The 11203-nt window shown below is 63.9% G+C and overlaps 1 protein-coding gene across 2 annotated transcripts in view; it reads left to right on the top strand.

Annotated features, from left to right (window-relative positions):
* Positions 1–354: 354 nt before the first annotated feature.
* DOCK1 (dedicator of cytokinesis 1) overlaps positions 355–11203 on the top strand; it is a 204427-nt gene continuing 193578 nt past the window's right edge. For both annotated transcript variants that reach the window (XM_036439319.2, XM_036439318.2), the window contains exon 1: positions 355–508. In XM_036439319.2, coding sequence (XP_036295212.1) covers positions 463–508 — 46 coding nt within the window. In that variant the 5' untranslated portion in view covers positions 355–462. The remainder of the gene's footprint in view (positions 509–11203) is intronic.

The raw sequence follows: 11203 nt of genomic DNA, 5'->3' as shown, positions 1-11203 counted from the left end.
GGTGCCCCTTGGGGGCCTGGTGCCCCTTTGGGGGGGCTGGTGCCCCTCTGGGGGTGTCCGCGGGCCCGGATCGCGGAGGACGGGGCGGCGGGGCGCGCTGACGGCGGCGCCCGGGGGAGGGGTGGCCGGTGCGGGGACTGGGCGCCCCTCTGGGGGGCTGGGTGCCCCTTGGGGGCCTGGTGCCCCTTTGGGGGGCTGGTGCCCCTCTGGGGGTGTCCGCGGGCCCGGATCGCGGGGGACGGGGCGGCGGGGCGCGCTGACGGCGGAGGAGGCGGCGGCCGGCGGTCGGGGAGGCGGCGCGCGGCCCGGGCCGTCCCGCCTCCCCGCTCCCGGCCTTTCCCATCCGGCCGGACGCCCCGCCCGCCCGCCCGTCCCCCTGACGCCGCCTCCGCCGCGAACTTTTCCTGCATCCCCGCCCGACGGGAACGAAGATGGCCGCCTAGGCCGGCTGGGAGCGGCGCCATGACGCGCTGGGTGCCCACCAAGCGCGAGGAGAAGTACGGCGTCGGTGAGCGCCCCGTCCTCCCCGCCCGTCCTCCCCTCCCCTCCCCTCCCCTCCCCCTCCCCCTCCTCCTCCTCCTCCCTCCCCGGCGGGGGCCCTCCCGGGGCGGGGGGCGCCGGGAGGGGGGTGTGCGCCCCCGCCGGCCCGCGCCCCGCTCTGCCCCTCGGACCCGGGCGGCCGGCGGAGGACGCGCGGGGCGGGGGCGCTGGGTCCCTTCCCGGGTCCCCTCCGCCCGCCGCGCCCGGGCTGCGCCCCGTCACCCGCCTCCCGCCGCGGGCGCCCCACGCGGGTGCCCTCCGCCCGCCGGGGCGCGGGGCGCGGGCCCGGAGCCGTCGTGGCCGCGCCCCCCGTCGGGGAAGTCGTGTGCGGTCCGCGCCGGGCGCCCCGCGAGTGCCGGGTCCGCGCGGGACGGCGCTCCCCGCGGGCAGTGCGCCCGGGCGGCCCAGCGCGCCCAGCCCGGCCCGGACCCTGCACACCCGGCCCGGCGCCCTGTCCGGGCCGGAGGCGGGACTGCTGGCCGGCCCGCTCTTTGTCACTTCCTGGGGAGGGGAGGGGAGTTGGCTGCAAGTTTCTGTCTCGGACCCGGCGCGCATTCCAGACCCTGGCGCTCCTTGGTGGCCACACAAATCCAAACCGCGCCCCCTGTGCGCGGGGCTGTCCCTCCCAGGGGCCTGGGGGGAGATGGGGAGGGGGGTCTGGGTTCCTGCCACCTCCGACCTGCCCTCCGGCCTCCAGCCGGGGGTGGCTGCTCCCTGGCCTCAGTATCTTTCCTGCGGGTTTGGGCCTCACTCTCCTCCTTCCAGTGAGGCAGCCCCAAGAACTCTGACCTGTGGCCTCTGCCCTTGGCCCGGCCTCCCCTCCGGCTGGGCTGTGTGCTCCTCAGGTTCCCTGTCCCCCATCTCAGAGCCTTTACCGCCCGGCCCCCACCCCAGGAGTGTCAGGCCCAGGCCCACGGCTGGCCCCTTCCTTCTGACCTCTGACCCTCTGACCTTAGGGAGCCTCCAGGGTGCTCCTCTGTGACCCCGTTGCGCAGTGGCTGGGACTTGCAATGGTGCCCCTTGGACAGGGGCCTGGGGGTGGGCCTGGGTCACAGCAGCTGTCCCACACCTGGAGGGGGGCCACCTTGCTTCAGACATGATGGCTGAGCCCCGCCCATGCCTGTCGTAGAGATGGGGAAACTGAGGCTCAGGCACGTGCACAGAGCCAGCAGCAGAGTGGGCGTCCTCTAAGCAGCACCCGGGCACCTCCCGCAGATTCAGCCTGGGCACCTCCTGATGGAAATGTCCCCAGGAGTCTGCTGGGAGGAGGGAGGTTGGCACAGAGACCCTGCCTGCGGTGGGAGGCCAGGGGAGGCTGCGGTGAGCCGCTGGGGATGTGTGCACACAAACCCACTGGGATCAGCACCCACCGGTGGAGGAGGATCTGGGGCCTGGGGCTGGGGCCAGCCAGGAGGCAGGGAGGGCCCAGGAGCGGGCAGGGCTGGCCCTCAGTCCTGTGCTGGGAACCGCCACTCCCATGGCACTGAGGCTCACCCACACTCTCACAGGAGTGAGGGCCTCTTTCTGGGTATGACCCTGGCCTTGACCCTGGCTAGAGCTCAGGCAGCCAGGAGCTGGGGGAGGGCTTCTCTTCGGGGCACCCCACTTTCAGACCCTCCATCCCTTCTTGGCCGCGGGTGGGTGGTGCCGGCGTGCCCGCTGTAGGTGACGACACCTGTGAGCAGCTTGACTCTCGTGTCCCTAGGACAGTGGTCGGCAAACTCGTTAGTCAACAGAGCTGCCGTTTGCCGACCGCTGCCCTCGAGGACTAGAGGGAAGGTGTGCAGGTGGAGGGGCAGGGTCTGGGGAGGCAGGTGTGGGTGAGAACAGAGCTGTGTCCCTCGGCATCAAGTCTCACACCTTCTGGAAGCTTCCCCACCGGTCACTGTGGTGGCTTCTACCATTGCAGCGTTGGCTGACGCTTTGGTTTAAGAACAGTCTGTGTTGGAAAGTTGCCGAAGAAAAGGATGCTGGGTGGTGTTTCCGGGCGGTTCTGGTTCTAGGGAGCGTGTGAATGGCCGTCGGGGGGAGGAGCCGGCTGTTCTGCTTTGCTGCACCAGGTGGAGGGAGCACTCACCTGCGTGGCAGCCAGCACAGCTCCCCGTCTCTGAAGGGGACCAGAGGTCCCTGTTGGGGGGGACCCAGGTCTGGGGCTCCGACGCTGTGCAGGGCGCAGGGAGGAGGGGTGCAGGGAGGAGAGCGATGTGCACGTGGTGGGAGTTGGGGCTGGGAGGCTCCCTCTGGGAGGCGCTGAGGGAGGACTCCAGCCCCAAGCTCACGGTGGCCTGAGGGGAAATTACTGGCCACCTCCCTTACCGGCCACAGCCGGGCTGCGTGGCCCGCGGGGCCTGGTGAGCCGGGGCTGGCGAGCCTGAGCGTGGGCTAGGCTTCCCTGGCCGCTGGCCTGGCGGACGGTGAATCACGAGGGGGAGAAAATGATAAAACTCCATCTCATTTGGGAGCATGAATCACAGCTCATTGTGTGTGCGGCTCGGACTGTTAGCGGCATTGTCTGGGGATGAGACACATGAGTTATTTATTTTGTAAAATCGGGAAAGGAGTAAACAGCTGGCCCACTGCTTCCGCAGGAAATGCTGGTCCCTCCTCCCCGCCCCTGCCCCCTCTCCTCCCCCCAATCGTTCCAGTGGGGTTCCCTGTGAGACTTCCCAGTCTTTGAGTCGGGAGGGTCAGTGTAGGGATCTGGCTTACTAACGCAGGCATGAACGTTGACCTGGCTGTGCCTGGGCCAGATGAACTTTTCCACCCGCTCCCCTCCCCCAGGTAGGCAGGGTCTTGAGTCCCCGCACCCACACAGTGATGCTCCTGTGGATCCTAGGATTGGGGGGGGTTGGCAGCCTGTCCTCCAGTCACCCCTGAGGCTGGCGGGTGGGGCAGCACCCTCCGATGTCCCGGCCTGATCCCCAGAACCTGTGAACGTGTATGGCGTGGTGGGATGGGGGGGGGGGGGGTTGTTGCTGATGATGGAGGTTCTGTACCTGAGACGTGGAGGAGACCCTGCAGGAGACGCGGGCCCCATAAGCAGGGGCCTCCTCTGCCTGGTCACGGAAGAGGGACCCAGAAGAAAGATGGACAAGTGTCCGAGCGATGCTGAGCCTGGCAAGGGCCCAGGGCGTAGCTGCTGGCCCTGAGGGTTCAGGGCTCCCTTATAAGGACCAGAGAGAGGCCATGGGAGCTCAGGCGACCCCCAGCTGACAGCCAGCCAGGAAGGAGGAGCTCCGGGCTCCATCCCAGCTGGGTGCTTCCTGGAAACAGGTGCGCCCCCGAGCCGCCCAGCCTGCGGACGCCTGCCGGCCTGGCCCAGGTGTGTGTGGTGAGCGGGGCTGGGTGGGCGGGTGTTGGCGGCTCCGGGGTGTGGTTGTCACGGCAGCCGTGGGAAAGGGACGGGCGTGGAGAGCGGCGCGGCCAGGATGGCTTCGTCATGAGGCAGGTGGACCAGCCGTGCACCGAGTGTGGGCTCTCCCCGCGGGCCCTTCCACGCAGGGCTGTGCGCCGGGCACCCCGACGCCGGAAGTCCCGGCTCTCAAGTGCCCCTGGAGCAGGTGGCGCCTGCCCTCTCCGCTCCGGCTTCCCCGAAGGAAAGTGGAGGGACACCCGTGGGAACCAGCGAGGACCCTGGAGCTGAGGCGGGCGAGGCACGGGGCCGCTTCTGAGATGAGCACGGAGCCTTGGGTCACTAACTTTTTATGGAATAAAGCCCGGCTTAGACGTGTGGTGACAGCGTCTTCCTGTTCGGATTTCCGCCCCGGGCGCTGGAGGAGCCTCTGTCAGAAGCTGCTTCCTAAGGCGGTGCTGCCCGGTGTGGGGGGAGTGACGCTCGCCTGGGGTCGGAGGCCGAGGCGGTGTGTTCGGATTAGCTCTGCGGGAAGACCGTGCTGGGACCCGTGTGGCACCCGGTACATCGGACGTGGGCGCTGCAGGGAGAGCTCTCCTATCCGGAGCAGCAGGCACACTTGCCGCTGCTGGGGGAGGAAAATTGGGTTGGATCGCAGGGAAATAATAATGCAGGCGTTTTCATGCACTGGAGTTGCAGGAAAAACCTAATTAGGGCACATGATATGTCTACAAACTGGATTTTACTTTGGAGACATCATAAAAAGTTTAAAACTCATGTGCCAGTGCGTGCCTAGAACCGTGGTGGGCAGACAGAGGCTCGAGAGTCACACAGGACCCTCTTTGGTCCCTTGAGTGTCCTAACGCCACTTCTTCAAAACGGACTCGCCCAGGCCGAACACCGACGTCTGCGCCCGGGCCACCAAGTTTCAATCGCACTGTCCGTGCGCACCCGCCCGCACGGGGCATTTTGCGGAAGAGCCACGCTCACGGAGCCAAGGAGCCGCAGGTGGCTCGTGAGCCGCGGTTTGCCGACCTCGGCTGCAGGCAGTTTGGGAGCTCCGGTATGCAGAGACCAGCGGGATGTTTCCCAGGTTTGCTCTTGTTAGTGTGGGGGAGGCACCTGGGGCGCCCGCAAACGCAGGTGTGGAGGGTGTGTGTTCGTTTGCTGCCTCACGGCCACGGCTGGGGCCTGAGCAGAGGCATTCTCTCTCCTCACAGTCCCGAGGCGGGAATCCGAGACCCAGGTGTGGGCAGTGGGTTTCCCAGGAGGCCTCTCTCCTGGACTTGCGGTGGGCTGTTCTCACGTGGGTGTTCGCAGTGGGCAGTTTTCACGTGGGTGTCCGCAGTGGGCTGTTCTCACGTGGGTGTTTGCAGTGGGCAGTTCTCACGTGGGTGTTCGCAGTGGGCTGTTCTCACATGGTGTCCGCAGTGGGCTGTTCTCACGTGGTGTCCGCAGTGGGCTGTTCTCACGTGCTGTCCGCAGTGGGCTGTTCCCACGTGGGTGTTTGCAGTGGGCAGTTCTCACGTGGTGTCTGCAGTGGGCTGTTCTCACGTGGTGTCTGCGGTGGGCTGTTCCCACGTGGGTGTTTGCAGTGGGCTGTTCTCACGTGGGTGTCCGCAGTGGGCTGTTCTCACGTGGTGTCCACAGTGGGCTGTTCTCACGTGGTGTCCGCAGTGGGCTGTTCTCACGTGGTGTCCACAGTGGGCTGTTCTCACGGGGGTGTTCGCAGTGGGCTGTTCTCACGTGGTGTCCGCAGTGGGCTGTACTCCCGTGGGTATCCTTCTGGGTGCGTGTGTCCTAACGCTTTTTGTAAGGACCTCAGTCCTATTGGTCAGGGCCCACCCTATGAATCCATTTCCCTTTAACCTCGCCAAAAACAGAAGAGCAGTGTTTTAATTGGGCACTCAGGTCAAGTGGCAGAATTATGGGAAAAGAGAATTTGGATGAAACGTCGAACATGAGCGCAGTGAATGGGGCCATTCTCCAGAGTCCCAAAGCGATGTCGTTGTCAAGGAGATTCTCTCCAAACCTACGGAGCAGTGAGTGACATGCGACTAAACCAACAGGTGTCTTTTGGCACCGTTTTCTCTGCAAAGCCATTGCAGTTACTAGAAAAATCTGAATTTGAGGACGTCTTATGAAGGCCACAGAGACACACCTTCATTCTGAGGTGTGTATGTTTTGGCTGTGTGCAATGTAGATCCTCTCCCGTGTCTGTGTGGGTGTAAGTGGTCTGAATGCTGAGCTGTGCTCCGAGCCCACGTGTGGGGAACACTTCTCGTCTCTACGGCTCTTTGCTCACGTGGTTTCTGCTCACATTTTCTGAAAGTTTCCATTACTCCACATTGACCACATGCCCTTGAGCGGTGGCAGACGGAGTTAAAGTGCCAGAAATGCCAACATTTGCTGTTCGATACCTGCAAGGGCATAAGACAGGGATTCTTGATTTTTTTCATTTATTGAACTTTTACTTCATCACTTGTGTAAAGACTCTCTCCAATCACGGTCGCCTTCTGAGGTGCCGGGGTCAGAGCGCCAGCATCTGTACCTGGGGGCGCGGCGGCCCCTCACATTCTGTAAGGCTTTTCCTCCCGCTTACTTCGCTCCACCTTCGGTGCCCACCATCTGGGCGATGCCTCTGTCGGGTGGCAGGTTCCCAGTGCTTTGGGGACACCAGGGAGGTCAGAGGTGAAGGTCAGAGATGGGAGCCGGCAGTGTAAAACCCACTTCCGTCCCCAGGCTGATGGGATCTAACCTTAGGGCTCGCGGTGGTTTCTGTGTTGAAACCTGGACATTCCTTGCAATCGGATGGGGACGGAGGAGATGCCCAGGCTGGCTGCAGACCCGGACAGGAAGTTGCAGGATTCCCAGGAGGAGGCTCTTGGGGGAAGCTGGGGGGCAGGCTCAGCCTTGACCGGCGTGCGGGTGGGCGCTGAGTGTGGGTGCACACAGCCCCTCTGCCCGCCGAAGGCAGTCAGCTTCATCCTGGACCGAGGGCTCTCAGCTTGTTAGTCTCATCCGGGTGCCTGGAGAGAGAATGTATGGAATGTGCCAGAAGGTCGCCCACCGCACGCACTGCTTCTGTGACTGCGCTGTCTTCAGAGCTCCCCCAGGCGTCCCTCTCCGGTCGGCAGGATGGCTTCTCGGGTCCCCAGAGTGTGACGTCCCAGTAATGGGGTTTGCCAGTCAGTGCTGGTGTGGTGACCTTGTGATCTCCCTCAGCAGGGAGGAGGGGCCTGGGTGTGAGGGGGATGGCAGGTGAGAGAAATGGGCCAGGTGTGCGTCTGCTGGTGCCACTTCCCACGGGGGTGTAAGGGGATAGAGGGAGGGTCAGATTCTGAGGGGGCGGGAGTTGAGGTGTGCGGCTCTCACAGGTGTGCTGGGGGGAAGTGTGACTTTATGTGGCTGATAAAAACGGTCTCTGTGAATGCTATGGTGCATTGGGCGTCCGGACCCACAGCACCTCATGGCAGTCTTACCTGCATGGTGAGGCCATTGGAGACACAGCCCTGCTGTGAGGGTTTGTCTTCTGCAGGTCAGAGGGGCCTGGAGGAGGGAGGAGCCAGGAGAGGGGAGGGGCCTGGAGGGGAGGGGTCCGGAGGAGGGGCGGGGCCGGGAAGAAGGAGGGACAGGGAGGAGGGAGGGGCCGGAGGAGGAGGACCCAGGTCAACACCAGCCTGCTCCTTGGTGTGCAGTGGAACAGGTCACTTCCTCCTCTTCTCAGTGGGAGGAGTCAGGGTGGGAGAGTCTGTGGGGACCCTGTGAGCATCTTTGACCTTCCTGGGTGTAGCAGGTGGCATTGCTGGGGCTGCTGCCTGGCGCTGGCCCAGGACCGGAACCAAAGGAATGGAGGGACACCCTGGCTCCCTGGGGCTCTGTGTTCTCTGTGTCGGGGCGGCGGGGTGGGGGGTGGAGGGGGAAAGGGGGCAGACAGAAGGCAGGGAAGCGAGGGATGCCGCCCAGGTACACATGCCCATGTCCTGATTCATGGTGTTTCCCTTTGAGAGCCTCGTGTTTGCAGAAGGTGAAATGGCTCGAACCTCTGAGCCACAGGCTCTCCAGCCCATCAGATGTGTCAAGTTGAAGGGGTTGCATCTTCTCTGAACACTGCAGCCTTCTTTCCACCTGGGCCCAGGCTTCATTATCTTTGCATCTTCAGAGAATTTGGGTTTTCATTGCCCCACGCCCCTCCCCTCCATTAGAATGGCTGGCCCTCGCCGGTCAGGTGCGTGTCTGAGGAAGGAGCAGCACCCCAGCTGGATGGATGCCTCTGTGTGGTCAACGCAGATGCTCAGGCCTGACCTTGAGCGGACGGCCCTGACCTTGAGCAAACTGCACCTGACTCGCCGCGGCTCCGTGACAGACCCCACTTCCGAGAGAGGCCAGCGCCCACTGGATTTACGTTTTCCGGGTCCTCACGGGCAGCATTCAGCGTCCAAGCCTGATAGATTCTGCCAATGCCTCGAGATGAGTTTTAACTTTAAAAGAAATCAGGTCACCTGGCGTGGAGCGATAAATTGGAGCAGGCCCGGGCAGCGGCCCTCACTCCCCCTGCGGGTCCCAGTTTCATTCCTGCCCAGGCGACGGGTGGCGGCTTTATCTGTCTGCCCACCTGCTGGGCGACGTGGCGTGCGGCTCAGAAGCATCGTGTGGCCGATGCGGAATTTATTTGATTTTAGTTTTCGTTCTTATTTCTAAGTGATTTAGTTTTTCCTTCTCAGTGTCAGCTGACATCCATCGTGGGGAGCTCCAGGTGGACAGCCTGGTGGTTTCAGGGCTTATATTGGCCTGGAAAACATCCCCCTTCCTCAGGCAGCCTTCCTAGGTGGGACGCCCACAGCTCAGAGTCCCAGCTGAGGACACTGCAGGCAGGGGTTCCCTGCATGTCTTTTTTTTAAATTAAAAATAATATATGTATTTTTATTGGTTTCAGAGAGGAAGGGAGAGGGGGAGAGAGAGAGAGAGAGAGAGTGAAATATCATTGATGAGAGCGAGTGATTGACATCGCACAGGGGATTGAGCCGGGAACCATGATCTCCTGGGTCCTAGGTCGACGCTCAACCACTGAGTCAAGCGTGCCGGGCTGTGCGAGTCTTTGAACCCCATTGCTCTGCATCTGGGTGTGAGGAGTGGAGGGTCGGGAGGCCGTGTGCTGGCCGGTGGGGATGCTTGCTCCCGGCCCCACCTGGGCGATGGGCACGGGGGAGGTGGGCCCAGCCCCTCTCCTTTGTTTCCAGTGGAGGGAAGCCCACTTCCCGTTCCTGGTGGGAGTGGGTGGTCGGGCAATGGGAGCAGGGTGCCTGGTGTTACTGTGGAAGTAAACCTTGGAAGACCAGGCATTTGAATGGGAGAGGAATGGACCACACGGCCTCACTTACTTCTGACTCGCAGGAAGTCGCCTTAATGGGGTGAGCGGCCTCCGGGGACCAGCGGCCTCGGCACCGGGGCCTCCGGGAAGCAGAGACCGTCCCGCTCGCCTTTCCTGTAAATACCTCAGCATCGCGCTCCGTTACCAGATGGCCACCTCGGCCTCTGGGAAGCTGGCGATGGAGAGGAAGGGCAGCGATGGGTCCTCTGGCCGGTCTTCGTGGACAAGGCGTTTTTCCAGAAAGTACTTACGTAGATGAAATGCTTCGCATCCTCAGTATCGATTCTTTAGCTCTCATCAGCACTTGTGAGTCTGCTATCCCTGCCAACATTGACTTCCCTTTTTCATCTCGAAATGATCATTAAAAGCAAACAAACGAGGTTTTCGGAGTGTTTGAACCTCACTGCGTTACTTTCTTTGAGGGGCTGCTTTTTCTGGGGTCAGAGCACGGGCCCTGGAGCCAGGGGTCACCTCCCAGCTCCGTCACTTCCTCGCTGGGTGCCCTTCGGCAGGTCAGCCTTCCTGTGCCCGTGTCTTTGTCCGATGGGGGCAATCACAGTGCTCATGGCAGAGGGCCGAGTGAGTCCTCGCCTTTGGGATGTCCTGGGGACCCCGTCCCATCGGGCTGTCGGGGTGCCCAGCACACGGCCCTGCCCACGCCTGGGCCCCGCCACAGAGCGCTCCTGTGGGCCCTGGTGGGACAGGCCCAGCGCACACACCTACATGCAGCAGGCGCCGCGATGGAACGGGATGGAACGGAGGTGCCCTCTGGAGGAAGGTTACGTGGGCGGGTTCGCTGTCTTTAGGGGCGGTCATGCTTGAGCGGGGTTACCGCCGGGGGAGGGAAGGCGGTCCTTCGGAGGCGCAGGTCCGGGCATCCCAGCTGCAGGGTGCGTGGGTGGGTGCGTGCTCTCACCGTGTTCTCACCACCGGGGGCTGAGCTCCTGGGACAGCCGCTCTCCCATCACCAGATCGCCCTTTGTTCCCGCGCGGCCTGGGGCAGAGGCTCCGGGCTCCGGCTCCGGGCTCCGGCTCCGGGCTCCAGGCTCCGGGCTGCGGCTCCGGCTCCGGCTCGGGCTCCGGGCTCCGGCTCCGGGCTCCCGGTCCGGCTGTGGTAGGCGCGGCCTGTGGAAGGCGCGGTGAGATGCCGGTGCGATGCCGGTGCGATGCCGCGGATGCCTCTCAGGCCGGTCAGCCAGCCGCGTGGCCAGTGCCCGGGCGTGTGGCCCTGTCCCCGCTGCGCTCGCACATGAGCCCAGAGGGCGCTTCTGAGGCCGGCGGGGGCGTCTGCTGTGACCTCAGACCGGGCCTCCCCTCGTGGGGTCTGTGAAAGGCGGACCTCTCCTCCCAGGCCCCTGTCCTCCCCCCTCCCTCCCAGTCCACAGCCCATCCCTTCCCCCTGGGGTCTGAGGGGGTTATCGGGTCTCCCTCTGTCAGGAGAATTCTCACTTCAAAGCCGGTCCCTAGAATCAGCGCCTGAGACGGGCTCAGGCCGAGGGGGGCGGGTCTCAGACTCGGGAGGGAGGGGTGGCGAAGGGCCCTCGGTGTGGCCCCCTGGGGCCTGGCCTGCCTGTGTGTGTGTTTGTTTATTATTTATCGATGTCCACTTATCCACTTACCTGTCATTTCTGTATTATCAGCCGGTCCCTGGCTGCAGGCCAGCCGGGTGGCCCTCTGGGCAGGTCCCAGCGGGGGCTCCCAGTGCCAGGGCAGCACGGGGCAGGCTGGTACCCCTCTCTACCCTCCGCACGCCCCCTCTGCCCCTGTGGGTGGTGCCAGCTCCGGCGTGGGGGCATCTGCCCTTTGCCCTTGCCCTTCACGCAGGGAAGCCCAGGCCTCCCCAGGAGGGCAGGAGAGCTCAGGTGCCACAGGAGTCCCCCTCCCCGGCGGGCCTTCCCCGTGGTCACATTCATGGCCCCGTGAGGGAGCCTTGACCCGGA

The sequence above is a fragment of the Pipistrellus kuhlii genome, unplaced genomic scaffold (genome assembly GCF_014108245.1).
Source record: "Pipistrellus kuhlii isolate mPipKuh1 unplaced genomic scaffold, mPipKuh1.p scaffold_m20_p_15, whole genome shotgun sequence".
NCBI classification, from domain to species: Eukaryota; Metazoa; Chordata; class Mammalia; order Chiroptera; family Vespertilionidae; genus Pipistrellus; species Pipistrellus kuhlii.
This window is presented reverse-complemented; position numbering and strand designations above follow the sequence as displayed.